Source organism: Engystomops pustulosus, chromosome 5, assembly GCF_040894005.1.
Source record: "Engystomops pustulosus chromosome 5, aEngPut4.maternal, whole genome shotgun sequence".
NCBI lineage: Eukaryota > Metazoa > Chordata > Amphibia > Anura > Leptodactylidae > Engystomops > Engystomops pustulosus.
Genome location: NC_092415.1, coordinates 104,402,709 through 104,430,499, shown reverse-complemented (window position 1 = coordinate 104,430,499; position 27,791 = coordinate 104,402,709). Strand labels below are relative to the sequence as shown.

Here is a 27,791-nt window from a genome sequence, read left to right as displayed (position 1 = left end):
CCAGTGGCCTTTCCAAAAAATGTGCATATTAGCAAGATAAAGTCTAGATCAGGTTAGATGATTTAAAAGGGTTAGAGAAAAATAGTTTAGGGCTTAGGATGTTAGGAGGAACTTAGCATCGGATCTATCTTAATAGGTACATTCCTGATGGTAGGTTTCCTTTAAGCATTAGCATGTCATGTCCAGTTCTTCACTTACAGTAAAACTCTTTGTTCTGTACTATGACAATGACAATGTGCTTCTCTTACACTTAATAATATTCTGCTACAAAGCATCTCAGCATGTTCAGAGTAAATAACCAGTAATGCTCATGACTTAACAAGCCTTGTGTTCCTTGCCAGGAAAATGAATGTGCAGTTGCTAATCAGCAGAGCTGCAGCTTCCTGCCAGATAACTTGTTCTTTACAATATCACAAGTAAAAAATGGACATAAGTGAGGGGTGTTTCGTATACAGAGCCAACCCCTAGTCCTGCTATTGGCTTTTAAAGCAAAACAAAAGGAGGTAATGAGTGAAGAGAAATTACATGTAGGAAGTTCCCTGCCCCTTTCTTTGCTGCATGAACAGAGTGAGAGGGCTGAGAATAAAATTACTTATCTAGGAAACTAAAATAAGTATTTATACCTTTATATCTTTACCTATACAGCAATCATTCTCACCAGTAAATGGCAACGTCTAGAGAAGTAGAGAATGATCATAGAAGAGTGATCAGAGAAGATCGTCACTATCAGACCGTACCAAGCTCTCCAGCCCAGCACCAGTGTACACAAGAACAGCACAACCTCCACACCCATCAGACAAGCACATCAGCAGGTGAGCAGCTACTAATCCTTTATAGCAAATTATGCTCTATAAAAATATATTCACCATATGCACATGGTGTGTCCACAGCAGTGGAGTGAAAATAAGAGGAAGAGTAGCAACATGTGTAGGAAGTGTTAAAATCTAAGACAGGTTTCACCAGATACAGTATATGTATCAGAGGTCAACTGCCGGTAGGAATTAAAATGCTGAGTGTTCACAAATGTATAATTTTGCACATTGAAACATGGAAATAAATTCAGCCATATATTTTTATTTATCTAAACAACACATTTTTCTTTTGGTAGTGATAACATGTTCCTCGCCAATTGTAGGTGATACTTTTATCACTGTATGTATGGAATCTTGATGATGAGAAAGACTCCAAAAATGTAAACACTTTCTGCATAAATGATATCGTGCAGGAAGAAACCAGTAGACTTGGCTGGATTTCAGATCACAACCACACCCACCTAGACAGAAATACCTATGATACTAGTTGTAAAAGAAAAAAAAAACCTTAATATACACCAATGAAATATAATTGTTTTTAAGCTTTATTCCACATTTGTTAATCTAAGTTTGTGCACATACCTCATCTAACTATGTTTGGAAAATCTCTATAAATTATGTTGTACTTGCTGTAATATTAGTCAGCATCTCAGTGACTCTAGACTCCTTCTCTTTGCCCTGTACACAGCGATAATGGATTAGATATTATGTTGTATCTACATTTCTCACAAAATGCCTTCTACTTGTTTCACTTTTCCACTGTACAAAGTGCGTGACATGCCTGCAATGTCCCTAGATTACATGTGTATTCTCTACGGGCTTTAAAATATTAGCACATGTACTAAAAAAAGTTTTAAGGGGCATTTCAGGATTACTTATTTATGACCTAAAGATAAGTGATCAGTATTAGATTTGCAACACCCTCGCCGATGCAATGGCGAGGTAGTGCTTGCGAATACGTCCCACTTGTAGGTAACACCACATTACACTACATGGTCCTTATAGGATCAAGGGGAAATTGCAGTGGTTAATCCTGCCTGGCAAGGCAGATGTTAATTTGTGATGTAATTATGTCAACCAATGTCTGTGTTACATCCTGTCTCTGTGAGCTGAGAGGTAATTGGAGGAGCAGCCACCACCTGACCAAAGGGAGGTAATAAAACCCCCTGGCCAGGAATGTTCTAGGGTTCTTAGAGAGAAATCTCTCTCAGGAGAGAGACCGGTCCTAGTCAGGCCCTCTGGGTCTGCAGGACGCAAGCAGAGAGCAGTTAGCTGAGCAGCAGCTCAGAGTCTCTAGCACACCAGACCAGTGCAGGAAGAGCCTAGCCCCTGCCTGAAGTGGAAGATAAGACTAGAGCTAGTGTAGTGAGGAAAGGGGTATCATCCTACCTTCAAGGGTGATACCTGAAGCAGAGATCCAGGACCGAGCTGAAGCATCCTTAAGGACACAGCTGCCTCCCAGCCTGCCCTTTTTATCCAGGCTGGTGAACTATCTCCTGAGGCTCCCTCCAACTCACATCTCAGCACCCTACCTACCTGTTAAAGGCACGTTTGCTGCGGTTCCTGCGGTTCAAATAAAGAACTGTAAGTTGTTTTCTTCAACTTCTGTCTCCGTCTGGTCCCTGCTAATACGGCTGCCTTCATCACCGGCACCCTGTCCATCACCCAGAGACTCACACTCGGGACATTAAGGGGTTGCCCCAGGGAGATCCGCTATAGCAGCCTCTCCCTCATCTTTTCTTGCCAACACCACCCTGCTGGAGACCTGCCAGGCTGTAGGACAGCCCTCCGGTTCCCCCGTACCAAGCACCGTGACAATAGCGTGCTTAGGCCGCAACCGCCAGCCACTCCGGTACCGCGGGCCCCCGACTGTCTCTAGGCCTCACCTCAAGGGCTAGGCCCCGGTGGGGGATGTTGCAGATTGGTAGGGGTCCAATATCAGAATCAGACCAGTGATGTGCCGTATTCATAATCTACTGTATACTACATGGTGAGTTGTGCGCACTGGGAATTCCTTCCCCATGTCTGTGGACCAGCTATAACATGTGCCTGTTCTGTTTAAAGTTATAGCTCAATTCTACGGCAGGTAGGGCAGTGCAAACATCCGCTGGATATAGCAACAGGCTGGATCCTGCTTATTTATCCAGCGGTGGGGCAGGGTTTTTATCATATGCTGGTCCCTGATGCCCCCATTTCTCTATGTGTGGTCTCCCAGTGTTGTTTTAGGAGTGTCACCTTGTCAATTGATTTGGGGAATGTTGCTTTTTACAATACGTTGTAATCTTTAACCAAACTTATCTAGGAGACTGAGAAGCACATCTATATATTGCTATTGGGCCCTTATGAACCAAGGAATCAACATCAAATGTGTATGATCAGCATAAGAAAGAACACTGAGATAACTTATGGGCAAAGTCAAGAAGATTTCTATATTATCCATATTAAAAGTTAATTTTAGAAGAAATAAAACCATAGATTACAAATATAAGAAGATTAGCACAGGCTCTGGATTTCTGTGTAAATGTCTCTGGTTTATCATGCTTTTTTGGATGGTAGATTTCCTTTAACTTGGATGTTTGCATTTATTCTTTTTTGTATGAAGCTTCTGCCCATGAAAAAAGGGCTATATTTCTCTAAACTGTTGCAGATGGCAGTGCCACACTATTTAACACACAATTAGTAGCAACAGTGTCAACACAATGGGCCACATTTTTAAAAAACAGTGCAAACTGCAACATGTACCGTTTGCCTGTGAATTGTGCAGGGTCCACTTTATTCATGAATCTGGCGCCCCCTGCACTGCTCCGACAATGTGCACCAACTTTTTTTTTGGTGCACCCTTAACATAGGATGTGCAACACACTTCTCTCAGGCTGTGCATGATAAATGTGGTGCACAGACAGTCTGAGCACCAGAACACCCCTTTCAGTGCAGAACTTTATGTTGCATCATGAAAAGTGCAGCCGCGACACAAAAGAATCGTGTGCCACATATATGTGGCGCAGACACTTCTTAAATACACTTGCAAGCATTTTGCACATAAAAGAATGTGCAAAGTCTGACAGAAAACTGGCGCAGGGGCTTTTAGTAAATATGGTGCAATGTTTACACAGAAAATAGTTCATAGTTAGACCATGGTGGTCAATTATCTTATTTCCCCCTGGTGCAGACAGCTTGAAAAAACTCCACAGGGTCTTCATCAGCAAATTAAGGCCCCTTCTATTCGATGAACTTGCATCACAATCGCAACGCGTTCTGTCCGGATCGCACATCCCGAACACTGCAAACCGGAACTGAACTGACATGCAGCATGCGTTACAAGTGTGATGCAAGTTCATCGCATCACACTCGCGAGAATTGAAGGGGCCTTATAGTTTATGATTGCTGCCAGCTGTTTACTAGCAAACAATAGACTATAAACATACCACAATAACACAATTTCATTTGTACACAAAAGAGAAAGCAATGCAAATATGTGTCCAGTACAAAATATCTTTATTAGAAATAATTGATAACAAAAAAGAGACACATACAAGATAAAATCAATTAAAAATGTGCTGCAATCCAGCACAACATCCCCTAGTGCAGGGGTCGGGAACCTATGGCTCGCGAGCCAGATATGGCTCTTTTGATGGCCGCATCTGGCTCGCAGCCAGGGTTCCTATCCAGGGGCATTACTACAGCCGTGGCATCTGCTGCGCTGCCTGTCAAGACCAGGGGCCCTTATCTGGCCCCTGGCTGTAGTAATGCCCCTGGATGTATTTGGCAGAGCAGCGCAGGGGTCCGCGGGGTTACTTCTGGGGCGGCACCTCCGTCTCCCTCCCTGCAGCAGTCTCCTCCGTGTGTGAGAGAGGGAGGGGAGGAGACTGTCTGCCTGCAGCCAATCCCAGCGCTGGATGTAGCAGCGCGGGAGATTCAGACAGAGGAGACCAGGGCTGCATACTCGGGAGATATGCAGCACCTGAGGAGAAGGAGTCAGCAGCCGGGGATCAGCCACAGATAAGTCCTCCCTCCCCCCAGTGTCTCCTCACACTCTGCACTAACCCCTTAGTGTCCTGTCACACTCTGCACTAACCCCTTAGTGTCCTGTCACACTCTGCACTAACCCCTTAGTGTCCTGTCACACTCTGCACTAACCCCTTAGTGTCCTGTGTGCAGGAGCAGCTAAGAAGCTCCTGAGTGTCCCTTACAGACCCCTCTGCATCATCCCCTCATATCTTCCCCCACCACTGCATTTCTACATTAATGTGAGGTTCTGCAGCAACTGAGATACAAAATAGCTAGGACCTAAGACAAAATTGTGGTGCACGTCAGTAATAAATGTGGCACATGGTCTGGCTTAGCAGTAACAACAGTCTAGCAGTGTTGTGGGACACAGAGCAGCCGCCACATAAAACTGGCGCAGACACTTTAACAAATGTGTATTGGGATGTTCTGCGGGGGGTGGCGTGTGTATAATAATGTTCTACGGCGAGTGGCGTGTGTATTATAATGTTCTGCGGGGGATGGCGTGTGTATTATAATGTTCTGCGGGGGGTGGCGTGTGTATAATAATGTTCTGCGGGGGGTGGCGTGTGTATAATAATGTTCTGCGGGGGGTGGCGTGTGTATTATAATGTTCTGCGGGGGGTGGCGTGTGTATTATAATGTTCTGCGGGGGGTGGCGTGTGTATTATAATGTTCTGCGGGGGGTGGCGTGTGTATAATAATGTTCTGCGGGGGGTGGCGTGTGTATAATAATGTTCTGCGGGGGGTGGCGTGTGTATTATAATGTTCTGCGGGGGATGGCGTGTGTATTATAATGTTCTGCGGGGGATGGCGTGTGTATTATAATGTTCTGCGGGGGGTGGCGTGTGTATTATAATGTTCTGCGGGGGGTGGCGTGTGTATAATAATGTTCTGCGGGGGGTGGCGTGTGTATAATAATGTTCTGCGGGGGGTGGCGTGTGTATTATAATGTTCTGCGGGGGGTGGCGTGTGTATTATAATGTTCTGCGGGGGATGGCGTGTGTATTATAATGTTCTGCGGGGGGTGGCGTGTGTGTTATAATGTTCTGCGGGGGGTGGCGTGTGTATTATAATGTTCTGCGGGGGGTGGCGTGTGTATTATAATGTTATGCGGGGGTGGCGTGTGTATTATAATGTTCTGCGGGGGGTGGCGTGATCCCCGACAAAAATGTGGCCTCGGGACCCTCAGTAAATAAGCCCCATTGTACGGCTCTCGCAGAATTATATTTTAAAATATGTGGCGCTTATGGCTCTCTCAGCCAAAAAGGTTCCTGACCCCTGCCCTAGTGGGACAAGGGACCAAGTCCCATGCCCAGGGACACCCTACAACCTTTACTTACCCTCCCTACAGAGAACCCCAGTCACTGCCAAAATACAAAAACGTGCTTGTTACGTATAAGAAAACCAATGTATACAATACCTATGTCACATGAATGCCAAAAATAACCTTCTTCCATACATATTTCTATTATTCGGTTGTACACTTTTTTATCGCTAAATAATGTTTCGTAGAGGTTTCACTTTTTACCTATTGACACACCTTTTTTTTTTATTTAACTGGGTGTATCTCATAGGTGCAGATTTATGCTTCCAGATCACCATGGCAATTTTGGCGCGTGCGCATATTATCGTTCACTCGCGTATTCCAGCTAACTTCAATCATCAGTGGATCGTCTCCACTTGGCACACGCGCCATAATGCCACTCGACAGATTGTGCACAATATACCTGTTAAGTGGATCGTTTCTACTTGGCGCATGCGGCATCATGTCATCTGGGGTATCACGCTCGACATACCTCCTACAGCCCATGCGTGTACTTCTCACATGATTGGCCGGACACCGCGCCTTTCAAACCTGCAATTGAGGTAAACTGGGGATTTTTTCCATATAAGCTGGACAGAACTTAAGGCTATCATTACCCCTGATGAAGTCACGATGACGTGACGCAACGTGTGGGGTTCCTCACCCACATCTGACTCACCTTCCCTCCCACACCTGATCTGCCTTATTGCCATTGATCTCTTATAGGTTTACTTGCCTTTCATACGTTTCTTACTGAGGTATTGTATACATTAATTTTCTTATACCTAACAAGCATGTTTTTGTATTTTGGCAGTGACTGGGGTTCTTTGTAGGGAGAATTATGTTCAAACAGAAAACAGAAAAAGATCCTGCTGCAGACTGACTCCATTAAAATATCTTCTTCACCTTATTCAAATTTATAAATTTCTAAAACATCCAGCCAGGCAAAAAAGAGAACTTGTATGACACATGTTGAATCAACAGATAAAGCCTGCGCATTTCAACATAGTCTTAATAGTCTTAAAATCTGAATAAGGAAGGTGAGCTGACTTTTTCCTCTATTTTGTGTCTTTGTAGGGAGGGTGAGTAAAGGTTGTGGGGTGTCCCTGGGCATGGGACTTGGTTCCTTGTCCCACTGGGGGATGTTGTGCTGGATTGCAACACATTTTTATTGATTTTATCTTCTATGTATCTCTTGTATTTTTTTTTATCAATTATTTCTAATAAAGATATTTTGTACTGGCCACATATTTGCATCGCTTTCTCTTTTGTGTATTTATAGTACTTTTTTGGTGCATTTGGCCTAGGTATATACCTTACATATTTATTGCTGTGCCATTCCCTTGCTTTTGGTAATACAATTTAATTTGTGTCACCTTTACTTGCAGCCCTTTTTTTCTTGCAAATCTTCCAACCATCAGTGGGTAAATAAGTACATGTCAACAATTTGTATGTAAGCACATTAAGCTGTTATATTTGTAATATTCTGTCATAGTTTATAAAACTGACTACTGCCAGTATTTTGAAAGTGGAAAACACACATTGGTGAGTCATATCTTTCTACATGAAGTCTAAGAAAAGCAATTCTGTCTGATGCTTCTCTGCATCTGGTACTGTCAATCCTACATTTCTTCTATAGGGGCACCTCAACCCCATTCCTATAGAGTTATTATTATTTTAGGAGCTAGTGAGTACAAACGCAAAAGGGCTTTGATAGAAAATATTTACTATTACTATTTCAACATGAGTGCAGAGCTAGTAAGAACTTAGCTGATAATTACATTTATAATAGATCAAATATTTAGTTAAGCCAGCTACACTATTTAAAAGTTGCAATACTAAATATGATTTTCATTGTGTGGAATGCACTCTTATGTATATATTGATTTGATTTACTTTCTGCATGTGAAAGTAGCTGATATGAGAAATGTCTGATTCCAAACATCTGGAAGAATAAAACCAACTTAACGCAGTCAGACATTTTTTTTACAAAGAATTCATAAAGATCTATTTGGTTTCATGTTTTTTTCAAGAGCAAAGGTTAACTAGCCAATAAGAGATATGATAGGATGTGAGTCTCTGTAAATAAAGAAAACTTTTAGTTACTGTTTCCAATTACAGTTTGATCAAAAATTGCATTCTATTAGCTATCCTAACTAGTTTAATTTTTTTTTTAATATATTATAAAATAATATAAAATTTTTAAAAAGTTTTAGCATTAACCATCAAGTAATATATCAAGTACAAATGCTCATTCTGTGCCTCTCTTCGAAGTTCACAGGTAAGGATTAACATTAGAGAAATATTACACAGTAATATAAGCAACCCATACTTTGAATGTATTAGAATTATATAACAGCTGGAGGGTTAAGGGGATATAAGTAGCAAAGGGAGAGAGTGTGTAGGAACTGGGAAGGGGGGGCAGCAGACCAGTCGAGCAATGCCAGAGCAATGCGTCAGAGCAATGCCAGCAGAGGTTCAGAAATGTTTGGGCTGTAGTGGTGAAGAACAAGTAGGGTGCAGTACCATCTGCTGACTAGTCAATTTATTTCTAGTGGGGTGAAGGCGGATTAGAGATATTTTTTTCCTGGTTGCTATGTAGCTGGGAGATTAATCTAGCTTCATATCCACAGTGGGTACAGAAAGTATTCGGAGCCCTATAAATTTTTCACTTTTTCTTTCAATTCAGCCCTTTGCTCAGTACTGAGTAAAAGCACCTTTTGAGCTAGTACAGCCATCTAGGGAATGATGCAACAAGTCTGCAACAGCCATTTTCAAGTCTCTCCAGAGATGCTCAATTGGGTTAAGGTTAGGGCTCTGGCTGGGCAAGTTAAGAATAGTCACAGAGTTGTTCTGATGCCACTGTTTTGTTATTTTAGCTGTGTGCTTAGGGTCCTTGTCTTGTTGGAAGGGGAACCTTTGGCCCAGTCTGAGATCCAGAACACTCTGGAAATGGTTTTCATCCAACCTCTGAACTTGGCAGCATTCATCTTTCCTACAATTGAAAGCAGTCATCCTGTCCTGGCAACTGAAAAACACCTCCACAGCATGATGCTGCCACCGCCATGTTTCGCTGTTGAGATATGGCAGATGATGAGCAGTGCATAGTTTTCTCCACGTATTCCACTTAGAATTAACAAATTAAGTTCAATCTTTGACTCATCAGACCAAAGAACCTTTTTCTTAATAGTTTGGTAGTCCTTCATGTGTTTCTTTGCAAACTGTTTGCAGGTTTTCATATGTCTTGCACCGAGGAGAGGCATCTGTCGGTGGATTTTGCCATAAAGCTGAGACTGGTGGGGGGGCGGTGCAGTGATAGTTGGCTTGGGGAACTTTCATCTCCCGATTGCATCTCTAGAGCTCAGCCACAGTGATCTTGGGGTTCTTCTTTATCTCCCTCACCTAGGCTCTCCTCTCATGATTGCTTGGTTTGGCTAGACAGCCAGGTTGAGGAAGAGGTGTGATCATCCCAAAAGCCTTCCATTTAAGGATTATGGAGGATACTGTGTTCTTAGGAACATTGAGTACTTCAGATATTCTGTGCCACAATTCTGTCTCTGAGCTCCTTGGGCTGTTCCTTAAACCTCATGACTTTCATGTGCTCTGACATGCACTGTGAGCCGTGAGGTCTTATATAGATAGGTGTGTGCCTTTCCTAATCAAGTCCAATCAGTTTAATTAAACACAGCTGGACTCCAATGAAGGAGTCAAACCATCTGAAGAAGGATCAGAAGGAAATGGACAAGTGTTTAATAAATTAGCAAAAATATCTACATTTCTGTTTTTATCAGCCAAGATGGGTTGCTGAGTGTACATTAATGAACAAAAAAAAGGACTTTTTTGATCTTACCAATTGGCTGCAATTAAATAAATAGTGAAAAATACTGAATATTTTCTGTACCCTTTGTATGTGTTTTATTATGCTCTATTTTTATATTGCTTTTATAGTTGCTGTTTCTGGCATAAAAGCCTTGATAAAGTAATAATTTCCAGCACATTGTGACCATTTCCCCTGTTACACCGCAGGAGTGTAGTGGGCCGTCCGCCGTCCCTAGCAGAGTCTACAACACAATTCTATGCCAGGTAGGATCCAGCAGTAACGTCAAATCAACAGTGTATGTGCTGTTGATACCTCAAGGCCCAAAACGGGTGGCACTGCAGGTAAACAGGAGCATGGGAAGAGTTGTGTAAAAGATTTTTATTGTTTAAATACACCCCATAGCCATATATCAACTTTTTTTAAATCCCAGACAAAGAAATACATTTGGCACTGGTTATTTTCATAGGAGAAGATCAAAGTGAATATTATAAATAACGTGACAATGCATTCTTGATTAAATTATTTACCATGATACATTATAGTAATAATTTGTGTCAAAACAATCTGAATGAATATTTAGGCATATCATTCATTTAAAAAAAGATGCTTATCATATTACCAAGCTATTCTCTGTCTGCTGCTTTCCATTAAATAGGGAAATGTGGTTCCCTATTTTCATTACCAAATTATGTTTTTGTTTTCAAATGATAAGATGTGATACTTTATACCTATGGTCAGTTTTCCAGAATATTTTCTGAATTAGGTCATATAAGGTGTGCATTTGAATAAAAGTTATTATAAACATACTGATATTTGCATGTTATATTTTTGCAGGTTTGCATGTTATTCTTGTCTGCCCATAAATTTGCATGGTAGAATAGTCACACTAAAACATTATGATACAATGTTCAGTTGACTTCTTATTTCTGTCCTGCTTACTTTCTTCTGTTATTGTGTTAATGCATGTGAATTTTCTTGTGTTATTGTGTTTTACACTTGTCAGAAGTGTTGTAAAAAGTGATGATGGAATATCAAGTAACCTTGGCTAAAGGGTTCTCTGAAGCTTGAAGGCATAAAGGCCTTGAAGGATTCTTTAATACCTTGAGACAAAGAGCTCATTCTAGTTTGGGGCTCTCCTTTTTAATGGGTAGTAAGAACTTGGTCGCTGTAGCTGAAATGTAAACTCAATGCCTACAAAGGAATGATAACTTTAATTGGTTGCCACCACAAGATGATATAGATCATCCTCATTAGCAGGACTTTGCCACATAAGGACGATTTATATCATCTTTAGGATTGTGCTTGCCATCTACAGCAGAAGACCGGCTGTTTCATACTGCCTGGTCCCTCCTGCATCTGCCAAGCAAGGACATCGCTCTTTGTCTGGTAGTTAGAATCCTTAACTGCCGAGATTGAGTGCAAACAGGGTTCCCCCTGTCACTCCCTCAACCCCCTGCAGTGCAATCCCAGGTTGCCAGGGGGTTGCCATGTCAGCCGGAGCTCTGATAAAGACCTCAGTGTCTGCCATGTATGGTGGCCTATAAAGCCCAGTCCAAGACTGGGTCTCATAAGCAAAATGTCAGTAAATCACTGAGAGATACAATAGATTGCAGTACTGCAATGTATTGTATATAGGATCAAGATATCTCCAGTGTAACTTCCCTAGTGGGACGGTAAAAAAAAAGCTAAATAAAGTAAAAAAATAAATAAATACATTTTAATAAACCCACATAAACCACCACAAAATATACTTATATATAAAATAAAATAACACAAAATTGTCCGTAGTGACCTTGGCCAAGAAACTATTACATTATTATACCCGTATTATCAGTATTGTCAGGGTTATATAAAATAAAATAATAATTAAAAAATTGCAATTTTAGTTCTACCTACCTCCAAAAAATATGTTATAGAAAGCGATCAGAAAGTCAGATGTACCCTTTAATTGCACCAATCTAACTGTTACCTTTTCCCATAATAAAGAAGCCCTAATAACCCTCTTTTGATTGAGGAATAAAAAAGTTATAGTTCTCAGAATAGGGCGACACTAGGGCAAATTCGGTTTCCTTAAAAGGGAGTTTTTATTTGCTAAAGTTGTAAAATATAAGAAAACCTGTACATGTTTGGTATCTTCTTAAATGTACTAACCTATAGAACAATTGTCATGTTTCGGGGTGGACTGGGAATTTAAAGTGGCCCTGGAAAAAACTTTAAAAGTGGCCCTATTTGTTGGCAGAGTCAAAACAAGTAGGCGTGACCATGTGATGTGGGTGAAGTTACTAAACTCCACACAAACTGTTGATTTAATCTACATGTACAGTGCAGAGAAAGAGACTCATACTGCCTCTCTTGTACAGGAATAAAGCTTCTTTTTTCAAAAGAACAGAACTTAAAACTGCCTTATATATACACAAAAAAACTACTACAATACCTGCTCCGATAAACAAGAATGTAACTACTATAATACTGCCCACTATTTACAAGAATATAACTACTATAATACTGCCCCCTATGTACAGGAATATAATTACTACAAAAGTGCCCCCTATGTACAAGAACATAACTACTACAATTATCAAGTGAAAAAGAAAGCAAAAGCAAAACAAGGGGAACGGCTCACCGTGGGAGTGTGGGTGCCAAGCAGTCAGGTGCACGGAATCCCCTGAAAGACGCTGGTCCGGATTTCCAGTGTTCTCAATACTTGCAGCAGAAAATGTAACAAAAATGTAACACAAAATGTAACACAAAAAATTTAACAAAAAAACACGAGACAAAACGAAAAAAAAGCAGGGTAACGTGTTTCGGACTACTACATCTTAGTCCTTAATCATACCTAATCTGCATGACCTCGCTTCTGCATTTAAATAGTAAACTGGCCCATTGCGAGTTTCCGGCATGTGGAAAACACGCCCTCAGAGGGGGTGTGACAGTGCATCACATGACATTTAACCCACAAGTAGAATGACGGGAGAGGATAACACAGATAAAGTGTTTTAATCTTAGTAAAAATAGAGTAGATCTTGTTTATAGTTGAGACCTTTGGGGTATCGGGTGTCGAGGCTCAGGATCCAGAAGGCTTCTCTAGATAGAAGAGCCTTCTTCCAATCACCATGTCCATGTTTTTCACCCATGTGTGTGAACCTTTTAAATGATGAAGATTAAAATTTGGATGAAGTTTTAACCTAACACGTGCATGTACTATTGGATGCTGGAACCCCGCTACCCGCCCTTCTTTCCTTATAACTAATACAATACTACTACCACAATGCCTTCCGATAGAATTTTTTTGAGAGTAGGCTCATGATGTAAAATAGGGAGGTGTTTTTTTTTATTATTGAGACAATGGCATAAAATTGGGCACTAAATTGTGTGGTGAATGTTATACTGGCTTTATGTTGATTTTCCCGGTGTTTAGGTTGTAGTTAAGCAGCCCAGGGTTTTTTTGTTTGCGATATTAATTGCTCTTTTACAGGAGTTTTTTGTATAACCTCTAGACTTCAATCTTTGGGTGATGATGTTACACTCATGTTTAAAATCAGTATCAGTTGTACAGGTTCTTTTAGCCCTAATATACTCGCCGATAGGGAGATTTTTTATCGTATGTGGAGCGTGGCAGTTTGAAGCATGCAACAAGGTGTTTCCCGACGTTTTTTTCCGAAAAAGGGAAGTGTAAACTTTCTTTGTATTGAGGTCCCCCTTCAATGAGATGTCCAAAAAGGAGATCTCTTTCTTTTGGTACTCATATGTAAATTTCAGATTGTAAGGATTCACATTAATGAATTCAATGAACTTGGTGACTGTCTCCTGGTCCGAATTCCAGACCAGTAGACAGTCATCTATATATCTGCCATACCAAGAGATGTGTTGCATGTATGGATTAGAAGTATTGAACAAGTATTCTTCTTCCCACAAGGCCATGTATAAATTGGCCAGAGATGGCGAGAAACTGGCTCCCATGGGGCACCCTAATTTTTGTATGTAAAATTTAGAATTAAACATAAAAAAGTTGTTAGATAGTAAGAAATTGAGCACTGTTAATATAAAATCCTGTAGGGTTAAATCATAATTACTGTACTTATTTCAGGGCAATATTATCCATGTCATGTGGTATTGAAGTATACAGTGCGGTTACGTCACATGTAAGCCAGCCAGATGAGTTGTCCCATTGCATGTCATGCATAACATTTAAAACAGATTTCGAATCTTGTAGGAAGCCAGGTAAACGGAAAACCAATGGCTGTAGGAGTTTGTCGAGCCATATACCTAATCTTTCATTTAGGGAGCATTCAATTAAATTTCAAGGCGTTTTTCACGTGCAGATAACGCGCAGGCAAAAGGACTCAAGACTATCTTTTCTATGGCAATTGATGCGTGAAAAATGCATTGCACTTGCATTGGACTTGCATGTGTCTCAAAGTGTGATGCGTTTTTGATGAATCTCCATAGACTTGTATGGTGCGTTTTTAATGCGCCTGACTTGCAAAAGTAGAGCATGCTGAGATTTAAACGTGCGTTAAAAGAAACGTGCATGTGTGCGTGAAAAAAAAAGTCTGAAAAACCCTGTTGATTACAATTGGTCTGAGTGCAATGCAATGTCCTAATCGTGCGCAGAGCACGTGCATGAAAAACGCAAGTGTGAAGGGGCCTAATAAATGTGGTCCAAACTCCAACCAAGCACTTCCCCTCCCCTTTAGTGCACAGTTTTCTGAAGTGTTGGTCAAAGTGCAGCCGTGATACAAAAGTGGCGCAAACACTTCATTAAAACATGTGCATACTCGAAAGGCATTCTTTGTAGTGCAAATATTGCATTATTAAAATCTACATTTCATCCCAAAAAAATGAAACGTCATAAAGCTATAGTGACAGAAAAATATAAAAGTTATACCTCATAGAAGGTGTTGATGAAAAAAAATTAGGAAAAAGAGTTATAGTATCTCTCCACCAAAAATGTGTCCTTTATTTTACATTTCCTCTTGTACTGCACAAATCTTTGTTTTGTCTTCTCTTGCCTTTTTCTTTTTTTTTCTTTTTTTTGCGATGGATGTGCATTTTTGCAATCCTTTTTGAACCTAATACAAGCTCTATTCAAAGTTAGCCATAGTCAAGTTTTATGCATTATTTTATGCACAATTAGTAAATTCACCCCCACTGTATATTTTAACGATCATCTTTTTAATGGTTTTCTCTGTTATTCCTTCTAGAAATGTATGGATACATTTAAAAGTGGTTGTCAGATGTTTCCCTAGACCAGTGGTTCTCAACCTTTCTAATGCTGTGACCCCGCAATACAGTTCCTCATGCTGTGGTGACCCCAAACCATGCAAGTCACAGTAAAATTGCGGCTCCGATGGCTTTAGGCGACCCCCGGTTTTGGTCGTTCGACCCCCGCTGGGGTCCCGACCAACAGGTTGAGAACCACTGCCCTAGACACTAATGCTGCTTGGACATTTTCAGAACATCTGAGTGTGTCAATTTAAAAGTACAGTAGGAAATAAAAATGTATTTGTCCATAAAGGAAATCTACCACATTGATGCAGTATTGTACACTAAGCACACTTACAGGCTGGTGTTTGTCGATTTAAGCAGGATCCGTTTTTTCTTTATCTTCTAATATCTTCATTTTAAAGAAAATCATATTTTAAAGTTAAACAAATGAGCCTTAGGGCTCCTGACAACATCACAAAAACCTCTTCTGTCGTTTGCGAATGATGACTTCATTGGGTCTCTAGCTGGCATGGCGAGGGAGGAGGCGGGCAGTAACTAGCAGACGGCGAGGAAGTGGGCCTATACACTTACACTTACAATTACACCATGGTTCAAGCCCAATAACAGTCTAATAAAAGAAACTCAATAAATTACTTTTTTTTAGCTTATTTACATACATATGATTCTGGAACCCCCTTTTTCACCAACTAGTGACATTTTGCATAAATGAGGGAATGCTCAAAAAGATATATTATACCTCATCTGGAGATACTGGGGGATATTTATCATATGCTGGCGCTCGTGCGCCAGCGTATGATCGCCCCGCCGCTGCAAATTCGCAGCCCGATACATGAAGAGGCTTCTGCCTCTTGATGTATCGGGCTGCCAGCAGCGCAGCGTTTATCCTATGCCAGGCAGGGCCTGGCGTAGAAAAGAACGCAGCCGGCGACTTTTCACGTATGAAAAGTCACCGGCAGCAGCGAGGGCACAGGCGCGGGGACAGTAACGCTCCGCGCTGGCCCGCTCCCGTCCGGCTGTCCAGTCTGGCGGTGCGCAGAGGTCCTGATAAATATCCCCCATTGTTAACTTTGTGGTGAAAAGCACCTTTAACAGAGTGCTTTGTTAGCATCATCCACCATGATTTTGAGCTACTGATAAATATGAAAATGGAATCTCCAGTTTTTTTCAATATACATTGGGGCACATTTACTAAGAATGTGGGAAACTGCAATAAAAGTGCTCTGCCTGTGTATATTGCTCATTGCGCCATATTCATTAAGATTGTGTGCCAGAAATAATGAATCTGTCGATTCCTTGTACTGGCCCGACAGAGTTCACCAACTTTTTTGTGGTGCACCTTTAACATAGGTGTTACGACTTTACATGTAAAATCTGGAGCACGGGCCGACTAAGTGATGGAAGGCCCCCCTAATTTTTTGTAAAATCACTAAAACCCGTATTTAGATGGACCTGCTCAACTTCTAATTGACACTGAGAGGCCTAAATAATAGCTAGACTCATAAATTACCCCAGTATGGAAACTACACACCTCAAAGTATGAAAAACCACTTTTAAGAAGTTTGTAAACCCTTTAAGTGTTTTAAAGGGGTTAAAACAAAATGGAGGTGCAATCTGCAAATTGTAATATTTTTTCACAATACACTCATTTTGGGTTGAAAATTAAACATTTACAATGGATTAAATGAAAAAAGGCTCCTTAAAGTTTGATACCCAATTTCTCCCGAGTACACGGATACCCCATATGTGCTGGTAACCTGCTGTATGGGCGCACGGCCGGGCATAGAAGGGAAGGAGGCGCCATCCAAATCAGATTTGCAATGTCACATTGTACAGGCTATAATTTTTTTTCTTTTTTTTATTGAGGACCTATAGGGGCTTATTTCTTTTGCCACATGAGATGCACTTTTCTGGTACTTAATTTTGGGGCATCTATAGCTAATTGGTGAGATTTAATTAACTCTTTGTTGGTTGAGGAAATGAAAATCATCAATTTTTAGGAAAATTTTTATGTGTTTTTTTTTTGGCCATTAACCATACCATAAAAATAGTATATTATTTTTATTCTATAGGTCGATTACGATTACGAACATACTTCATGTATATATATTTTTTATTTTTTCCCATTTTTACTGAATAAAAAGTAATTTGGCAAAATTGTTGTTAATTTTAGCATCACCGTCTTTCATATGCATAACTTTTTTATTTTTCACCTCACAAATCTGTTTAAGGGCTTATTTTTTGTGAGAATGATTGTTCTTTTTAGTGGTCTTATTTTAGATTGCGTAACTTTTTAAAATCACTTGTTAGAGCATTTTTAAAGGGCATTAATAAAAAATCATCTTTTTTTCAGAGAGAGTTTTTTGAGGTTGTTTTTTACGGAATTCACTTTGCGGATCTAATAATGATTCTGTTTTATTATTTCCTTTTCACACACAAGATGTCCTCTGCTTGTTCAGCACAGGAAAAGGGCTACAAGGGTACTGGGTGCCGACGGTGCTACATCTAGCCTTCCCTTCGGTTTCGGACGTCTATTGGCGCTGTGGAACCGATAGAGGAGACATGCTGCATGTCTGGTGGAGCTGTGAAGCCCTTAAACCCTTTTGGAGTCAGGTGTTCAACATATATCAGCGCATTTCGGGCAAAACCGTGACTGCATGCCCAGACATAGCTCTTCACTCAGTTGTTCCTGGCCAAATCAGAGCTCAAAAGAAACATATTCTACGTTTCTGTCTAATTGCGGCTAGGGCGGTAATACCACGCCACTGGCGGTCCACCACCTGTCCTTCTCTAGCCGAATACACTTCATCAGACCCTTCCTTCCTTCTTCCTCCTTCTGTATTCTACCCTTACTGTATCTGTCTAAATATCAGTTTTGTCATGTATTTTGTCCTTGTTTTATTAACATGCTCTTGACAGGCGCACACTTCACTGCGACTCGTGGATCTAAGCCGCATCCTATCTCGTAAGGAAAGGGCCACATGCCGCTAGGGGAAGGGATAAGAAAATCAGATGGTATACACTCTTTAGAGTTTTGCGGTGGAGCTTGCTCTCTTCCCCACCCGAAAGGCTAGTATACTCATCTAGGGCCTTACTAAAGGCATAATGTATGACCTGGATATACGTTTATCATACATTGTATGTTATGTACTGACTATTGTAAGATCGGCTTAATGTACTATGTGTTTTTTTTGTTATACGATGTTCAATAAAATTGATTCAACATAAAAACGTCAAAATACAAGAAATGGCCAGAAAATCTGTTATTCATTACAGCAGATTAGTTGTTTATAATGTAGTTCCATTCTCCAACAGGTGTGAATATGGATTTAATCTAGAAAAGAGTTTAAATTAGATTATTTTTTTTTTATTTTTTTTTAGAGACCGCTTATTCAAGGGCATCTTTGATTCTAAATAACACATGGAGAAAAGTAAGGAAATTTCTTCTTCTAGCAGTGGCTGGACTGTTCATGATGTGGCAACACTTCAAAGCTTTCATTTCATTGTGGTATGATATTATTTCCTGTAGCAAGCCTATTTCCACATGTTCTTTTTTCTCAATCCATTCCAATAATTTGTCTGCTTAATTCCAGGTGTAGTATTTCATGCCAAGGACATTTTAAGAATAAAAGTAAGCATCCATTTTCTTAAGGGAAGAATGAAGGTGAAATGTGTGTTAGGGCAAATCTTATTGTTCTTGTTTACATCTGTGTTCAGGAAACCTGAGTGTGAATGCAGAAGTGGACATGCTCTCTTATTGTTCTAAAAAATGGAAAGGGGAAGCCCTTAATGCTAAGCAGATGAGGAAGGTAAACATCATACTCTCTTAATTTCTTGCATTGTTCTTGTATAATAGGAGCAAATGAAGGAGTTAAAATTTAAAAACTACCTTCTCTCATGCACGAATAGTCATGCTAGAAGTTGCACGACTGGGTCTATAACTGGTATGCAGCTATTAGAACACTGAACATTTCTTAAATGGTCAAAGTCAACCTCTTTCAGAATGCGGCTACTGGAGCTCATCATCATAGCTCCATTAAAGTACTGTATAATAGTTTTTAGTTAGGAACAAAATGAATGGCACATATGTAATATGAGCAATGCCTTAATCTACATGAAAAAGGAAAATAACTTTATTTAATGAATTTCACCCCCCTACCCCCCAAGGAGAACCCCCAGGAGAAAAGCATAGCTGCCCATACAGTTAGGTCTCCTACAAGATGCTTCACCTATATTTAGGGTCTCATGTAGTCCATGTGCAGATTAAACTTAACACAGTGCTACAGACTACATACTATGGGGGTTATTTATCATTAATCAGGCTCCTTGCAACAGTTCTATGTCTGTTTTTGGATCTCTGCTGTTCATCAGATTCACTAAAGTGATTTTGGCCCTTTAATAAATGTTTTTTTTTCTTATTGGTGTGTGGGTTCAGTGTTGGAGATGAACAGTATGTGTTCCTTGGGACCTGCAATAGGTGTAACTTGCACATTGTATATCATGTCTGACTGCATGAAGTCCTGAGAGCTGCTGCTTGCACTAAGGGGGTCTTTTGGTGCGGGGAGTATGTGTGTTTTTTTTATACAAATGTTCCCACTTTTCGACATTTTTATGGGATAGGTGATAAGGGATTGATAACGGTATAGGGTGAGGGTTGTTACATCACAGATAATTGCTCTGCTGAGCCACTTCAAAAATTATAATTGTACGTAGATGAAAAATGTCCATAGATGTGCCACAATGACTGTGTTGCCAAGCATAAATACATTTAAGATAGATAACATATTATAGTAGACACTGTTTAAAAAGTATGCAGGTCTATCAGGTCCAACCTGTAATTCTAAAGTGTCAAAAGTAAAGCAGAGAATACCATAAAGTTGATGTCAATTAGTGGTGGGAAAAAGATTCCCTATGACTCCAAATAGATCCCTGGATCAATGTCGTACCTGATCTAATCATAGAGCTTCAGATTGGGTCATAGATTTCACTGGGTTGGGTTGTTCTTAATAGCATTTCTACTAGTGGCCTCATAGAGGATATACAAGGTATAACTAGATTATTTGCAAAATGAAAAACATTTTGGTTGGATTGAACTACTCTGAGTTGCCCTGCCTGGTATTGTAGCAGTGAGCAGATCAATCTCATTGAAATATCCCATTAACATTTAATATTTAGCCCAGAAAACACCATTAAATATAAGCACTATTCTCATCTGCACATGTACACATTTAATTGAATTCAATGGTCATATACATACATTTCTTTAATTGGATTGTATTTAAAATGTCCCTGTATGAACATAATCTCTCATAAATGTTGCTATGTTTTTCCAGTAGGGACAAGTTGTCCATGGAAATGACCACCACCACGCTATGACCACCCATGAGCTATTGAGCCCAGCACAACCACCTGGAATCAGTGTCATTATCACAGGATGACTCTGGGACATGGAGTAACTTCCAACCATTTCATATGCAAAAAATGTGTCTCTTTGTGCAATCACTAAAGCAGTGGTGGTTGTATCCAAGGACAGCTGTCCTCCATTTCTAAGGGACAATATGACCATATTTATGGGAAATTATCTTCACAAAAGTAAATTTTTTAATAATATCAAATTGAAGAAATTTATATATATATATATATTTTTCAGATGAATTAAATTAAATGTGAATGTCCAGCTGGGACATTAGGGTTTTAATATACAGTATACTTGGTTAAGGAAATTTCTCATTAAAAAATGTAATAGACTATTATAACATACTAAGAAAAAACCTTAAAACAACATATAAGATGTTCTCGCTGTGTAAAAAAACCTTCCAACAAGGAAGAACATATCTGAGTATGTGAATAACTTATATGTGTGCTTTGCGATGTAGGTTAATTAGATCAATGCTACATCAAAAGCTAACAATACATCCGTACATATTTTGGCAGGCCTATGAAGATGTGTACTGGAAACACAATATCAAGACTTTACAAGCTGTAAAAGAAGATAACTATTGCATGCTCAGGGCTGTCATGTTTCAGGTTTTTAATCAAGCAATTCCTTTCCCTGGATGGATGAAAGAGAAAGATATCCTAAAGGTGCCATGCATGTATTTATTGCATATGCTGTAGATGAAGTAAGATCTGCATCTGATAAAGGGTCCTCTCTGTCAGAATTTCTTACAGCTGCAGTTTATTTTCTTGTTAACTAGATTGGTTACTTTTCATCTTTGACAAAAATATTATTATCATGTGTTTATGAAACATTGTCACTTTAGTCCAAGTTATGTGTTGCAGTATCACTGGACCACTTCCTGGACCCTTGCAGTCATGTGACTAGTGATGGGACAGGAGGGCCTTATAATGAGAGCTGTGCTTCACTTGGTGTCAGATTGCAATAGTTTCTTCCTGAGGAGAAACTTACCGGTGTCTTGCAGCTCATATGGCTCATTTCTCACTATATGACTTTATAACCCCCTTTTCTATCCAGAAGTTGGGCTAAATTGGGCTTCCTAAATTAGCATATATAGCTTGAAAAATCATCTGCAAATAGGGCACCTCTGTTAATGCCTATGGCCATGCTATATTTTTACAGTGAAATTCCACACCTGTTATAGTGCTTATACATGGTGTATGTACCCTTTATGTCTCTTTTGTTCTTACAGCTTCCTGAAAAGCTTCTATATTCTCAAGGATGTAACTGGATACAGCAATTCAGCTTTGGCCCAGAAAAATATGCAGGTTCAAAAGTCTATCAAAAATTACGTAGCTGCCTAGAGCTCTTTAAAAATGAGGTAATAATATAGGAGAAAATATCATAGCTTATTAGAAACAGATATAAGTTACTTAAAGGGGTTGTCCAACTCTTTTCAAAATCTTGCAGGCTGGCTGTAGAAGTATTTAAAAAAAAAAAAGCTGTACTCACCTCCGTTGCTACTGGTGTCACACGGCCACCTCGCTGTTTGTTTATAGGGGCACGGAAGCTCCGCTGAGTTCTTCTTCTGGCCGGCCGAGGTGGCCAGCCATGCCCACCCATCCCTGTTCCCAGCGCTGTATTATGCGCTGATATATGGGGACAGTTGAGCATGGCTGGATAGCTCAGGGGAGTTTCTGTGTCCCTGTAAACAAACAGGGGCACGGTCCAGTGAGATGGTCCAGCGTGGGACATCATGAGTGACAGAGAAGGTGAGTACTGCTTTGTTTTTTTAAAATTACTAGCCCAGCCCGCCTACAGGATTTTGAAAAGAGTCAGAGAAGACATCAAGAAGACCCTTTAAGAGAAGACATCAACACATAGACAAGCAATTTTATGGCCATCATGACAGATACAGTATATAAGCCCACTTGGGGCTATTTCGGGTGACAGGATATTGCCTACATAATTATAAATACAGTATTCCTAAATATTGAAATATTTGTGCTATTGGACAATTTACAGTATAAAGCATGTGATGATAATCAAAATATGTTAAGTGCTAAATTGAAAGACTTTAACAAAGTTACTTTTTTTAAATATTGATATGTTGCACAACTTCTCTTTTATGGTATTATCCAGCTAGCAAGGCAAATTAATTTAGAAGTGTATAGGATTAAGGACCCTTTTGCGCTTGTGTTTTTCACGTGTGAGTACTGCACGTGTTTTTGCATTGTACTCTGATGCATTGGCCAAGATTTATTAAAGCCCTTGTACCAGTTTTCCTCAAGACTTTGTACATTATTTTTAGTCCACATATGTGTCGCGGCTGCACTATTCCCGATGAGACACAAAATTCTGCACTGAAAGGGTCAGACCGTTTATCATGCAGTGTCCAACGTTAAAGGTGCACCAAAAAAAGTTTGTGCAGGGGGTGCCAGATTCATGAGCCACAATTCATGAATCTGGCGCCTTGTACAAACTCCACAGACAAACCTCACATATTGCAATTTGCACTGTTTTTGATGAATGTAGGCCATTATATACATTGGCCCACATTTGTGTGTTTGCACCAGTTTTATGCCTGAGTCTTTTTTACATGTGTTTTATTAAGGTTGTCTGTATGTGAAAAAATGCATTAAAATGTTAATAAATCTCATCAAAAACTGATGAGAATTGCAGCCAAGACGTCAGTGACTCTGAAGTGATCTCGATTTTATGCTTGTGAAAAACACTTTATGCTTGTGAAAAACACCTTATGCACGTGAAAAAACACATTGAAAATGAATTTAAAACACAAAAAACATGCTTGAAAAACGCAAAATGCTCCTAACAAAAACTGACCCAAAACGGAAGCAAAGTTTTTTGTGATCTGCAGCGCAAGTGTGAAAGAGGCCTTGGTTATCCACTTTTTGCCATGAATCCCACTTGGCAATTAAACGTGGCAAGTACAGATGTTAGTGGCAGTGGTCTGCACGTGGTCACTGTGGCTCGGTTGCAATGTGATTTTATAATCTCACCAGAGATTTGTAAACAGAAAAACTGCTTTGGAATATAGTAGATTTCTTAGCATGTGGTTTGGAAATAATCCTAATTTCCATACGGGAATTGATATTATCTGCAAAATATAAAAACTGACATCCTTCTATTTATGAATTCTAAACATATCTCTCCATTCTCTAAGGTAGCCATAAAGAGATGAGTTTTGGGCTTTTTCCAGTGTTAAACTGAGCCTTGTGGCTGATTTACTGTGTATTTTTAGTTCCTTTTTATACAAAGAAAAAAGGAAATCATAATATAAGACAGCAAAAATGGTTTGTCATATATTTGTTTTTGACAAACAGAATCTGTCCTCTTCTCTTTTTCACATGGCTTCCTTTATATTTTAATACAAGGGATTTAAAGTCTAGAAAATCCTCCATAATGCTATTATAGAGAGAGATCTTTATAGAGAGATTTATTATATGTTGGCACATGAATATGCTTAAAGGGAACCTGTCATCAGAAATTGGCCTAATAAACCACTAACAGTATGTTGTCAAGCAGCTGAGCAGCTTCCTAATGATGTTTCTTTCATGGCCTGGTGTCGTGTCATCATCCAGAAAATCAACTTTGAGGTGTGATGTAAATTGGTTTTATGAAGTCAAGAAGATGAAGACTTTAACACTGAAGTCAAGCTTTCCCAGCCATAAAATGCCTCCTTCACTGTAATTGATGGTGCTGTGTCCAGGGACATCATTGATCAGATCTCCTGAAGTCCAGCAGAATCACATCATAGGAAGTGTTAAGAGGCAGGGAGGGGTTGACTTCAATGTTAAACTCTTCACCTTCCTGACTTTATCTAACTTACATCTAACCTCAAATTTGATTAAGTGGGTGATTAGGGCAGCTTCCCAAATTATCCACTGGAAATACGAACCTGCTGCTGGGAAATCCATACTTTTCGTGCAATATTACTTACCGTATATACTCGTGTATAAGCCGAGTTTTTCAGCACAAAAAATGTGCTGAAAAACGTCCCCTCGGCTTATACACGAGTCTATTATAAAAAAAAATTACCCAGTTAAAAAAAAATAAACTTAAATACACACCCTCCGACGTCAGCGCGGCTCTCCGATGTCGGCGCGGCTTACCGATGTCCCCAATGTAAGCGCGTCCTGTCTTCTTTCTTCTCCGCGGCTCCTCTTCTCTCTTCTTTCTTCCGGCATGGACGCGGCCGCGCATACTATGACGCCAGCAGCGGCCGCGTCATAGTATGCGCATGCTAGAAGAAAACATGGCCGCGCCCATGCCGGAAGAAAGAAGAGAGAAGACGGCGCGCTGACATCGGGGACATCGGTAAGCCTCGCTGACATCGGGGAGCCGCGCTGACATCGGAGGGTGAGTATTTAAGTTTATTTTTTTAAGGTTCGTGGGGGCAGGCTGGTGTATACTACTAGGGGCTGCTGTATACTACTAGGGGCTGCTGTATACTACTAGGGGCAGGTTGTATACTACTAGGGGCAGGCTGTATACTACTAGGGGCTTGCTGTATACTACTAGGGGCTTGCTGTATACTACTAGGGGCTGCTGTATACTACTAGGGGCTGCTGTATACTACTAGGGGCTTGCTGTATACTACTAGGGACTTGCTGTATACTACTAGGGGCTTGCTGTATACTACTAGGGGCTTGCTGTATACGACTAGGGGCTGCTGTATACTACTGGTGGCTGATGTATAATACTAGGGGCTTGCTGTATACTACTAGGGGCTTGCTGTATACTACTAGGGGCTGCTGTATACTACTAGGGGCTGCTGTATACTACTGGGGACTTGCAGGCTGTATACTACTGGGGACTGGCAGGCTGTATACTACTGGGGACTTGCAGGCTGTATACTACTGGGGACTGGCAGGCTGTATACTACTGGGGACTGGCAGGCTGTATACTACTGGGGACTGGCAGGCTGTATACTACTGGGGACTGGCAGGCTGCATACTATTGGGGGGGGGGTTGACCAATGCATTTTCCACCCTCGGCTTATACTCGAGTCAGTAGTTTTTCTCAGTTTTTGTTGGTAAAATTAGGGGTCTCGGCTTATACTCTGGTCGGCTTATACTCGAGTATATACGGTATCTTTTATATATATATTACTGTCTCTTTAAGACACAGATGCAAGTAGAAGAGGAACATAGCGCAGAGTCCACATCAAAGTGGAGGTTTATACACAAATTGGCAATTGCCAAACTTTCCAGTTTATATGACAGAGTCAAAAATATGATATACACCAATGCTTTCTATGTCTTGTTTGCTACAATGTCATTTCTACTGTAAATAAGAGAACCATATTTTTCTCTGTTCTAGTGGGTTTATTTTTGTGCATCCAAAGAGCAAATGGAACGAAACAAAATGTGCAGATCATTTTTTTCTGATGACACCAGACAGAATAAAGTGTATGAAGCTTTAAAATTCATCATGTTGTACTTAGTGATTGAAGCTCATGAGAACCTGAAGGATGAAGAACAAATTCCCAGCTTCTTCCACTTGCTCTTTTCACAAGACACATGTGCTGATCCTCTAAGCTACATGATGAACCATTTGAACATGGTTGGTGATACCATAGGTCTGGAGAAGGTAAAGTGGAAAGTCCTGTATAATTTTGATTAGTGACAAGCAAATAATTAAAAGTAAAAAAACATAATTAAAAATGTATATTTTCATTCCTTACTTATTTCAATTATTAAATTTCTTATCTAAAATATAAGCATTTTATTACAAAAGCATTGTAAAAATAAAAGATCCCCCCTTTTTCTTAACTGTATTATATACTATGTTCCATGTAACAATACTCTCTTTTATTTTAGGGTGAGCTCTGTTTAGTGGGTTATGCTCTAGAACTGAAGATAAAAGTGTTGCACTTGACTAAATATAACACAAGAAACTTTGAAATGATTTATCCTGCGGATCACAAACGAGAATGGCATGAGATTACTTTAATGACAGACGACAATCGATACTATAATATACCAGTCATTGTGAAATAACGCACCTTCAAGTCAACTGCCACTTGAAAGACAATATAACCTGTGAGAAATAAACCAGTTACAGTTTACAGTTACATAATTTTATATATTCTACTAGAACACTTCAATTGTAGTATGACATCTATGATCCAAGATGGGCTTCTTTGTATAAAAAAACAAACTTTAAGTTAGTGCAAATTATGTTTATAAAGTTTAATAAATTGTAGTGTTTTAGTACCCTTTATGTTTAAAAGGCTTTTTCTACAATGAGTGCAAACACCAGATTAGAAACATTGACAAAAACAAATGAACTCAAAAGCTGAACATTAATGTGACTAAATCGCTATAAACAATCAGGCAGCAAAATATTTTAATATTTTCTAATCTATTCAAATATTAAACTCTACTATTAAAATGATGAGCTTTTTTTAAAATTCAGTAGTAATTGAAATGATGCATGTCCAACATTGTTGTGCACATTTTCAATGTTTAACCGCTTAATACCAATGTGCACAAGAAAACTTCTAACAAAATAGATACTTTATAACTATGTCCTAATATATGCCTAAACCCCCATGTTTAACTTAAAAAAGATTAAATATTAGCATGGATTCTGTAAGGCCAATAGAACTCTACCGAATTATGTAGCAAGGGCATTGAAATGGTAATGCTGGAGGTTGATGATGGAGCAAACTTTTGATTTAGTCAGGAACAAATCTTTTTCTGTAATGTGAAAACTTGTCTACTGTTTCGTAGATGCTGATTTGACTTCCAATAACACAGCAGTGTAAATTTATGGACTTTTGTGAAATATAATTATTACAAATACATATATAATTTTATACAAAATTATATGGTAAAAAAGTTAAACATAATTAAGGTTAACATGTATGTTAGAAAAAAACAACCCAATTAATGCAACATTTCAGTTTGCTGATGTAAGTAAAGAAGGTACTTTACAGAATCTCTAATTCAAAAGTCTAAAGTCCCTCCATCCAAAGTCTAAAGAACATTTTTAGCTGAATCCATCAAACTGGATAATGAAGAAAATCATTGAAAGATATTCTAGCATGGCTCCAATTAATAGAAACACTTCCAAGACAAGCAACTCTTCTTTTTAAATCTGTACTGAAACAGCAGATTGTACACCAATAAAATGGATGTTTTCAGTAGGAAGTCACTGTAAAAAAATAACACTGCTTAATAAAATTGTGCAACATAA

At 39.6% G+C, this 27,791-nt stretch overlaps 1 protein-coding gene across 1 annotated transcript; it reads left to right on the top strand.

The window, feature by feature from the left end:
- Window positions 1-515: 515 nt before the first annotated feature.
- Window positions 516-27,791, top strand: OTULINL (OTU deubiquitinase with linear linkage specificity like). The gene is made up of 9 exons (XM_072152791.1): window positions 516-567; window positions 646-812; window positions 18,551-18,677; window positions 18,763-18,800; window positions 18,887-18,978; window positions 21,104-21,253; window positions 21,820-21,948; window positions 25,911-26,180; window positions 26,411-27,791. The coding sequence occupies exons 2-9, from the start codon at window positions 665-667 to the stop codon at window positions 26,588-26,590; spliced, it is 1,134 nt and encodes a 377-aa protein (XP_072008892.1). The 5' UTR covers window positions 516-567; window positions 646-664; the 3' UTR covers window positions 26,591-27,791.

What these genes read in the sequence shown, in the direction of transcription:
- OTULINL (XM_072152791.1), top strand. Translation starts at nt 665, where the DNA reads ATGGCAACGTCTAGAGAAGTAGAGAATGATCATAGAAGAGTGATCAGA. An exon ending in TCAGACAAGCACATCAGCAG is followed by an intron (nt 813 to 18,550) that starts GTGAGCAGCTAC and finishes ATTTTTTTTTAG; the next exon opens with AGACCGCTTATTCAAGGGCA. An exon ending in ATACCATAGGTCTGGAGAAG is followed by an intron (nt 26,181 to 26,410) that starts GTAAAGTGGAAA and finishes CTTTTATTTTAG; the next exon opens with GGTGAGCTCTGTTTAGTGGG.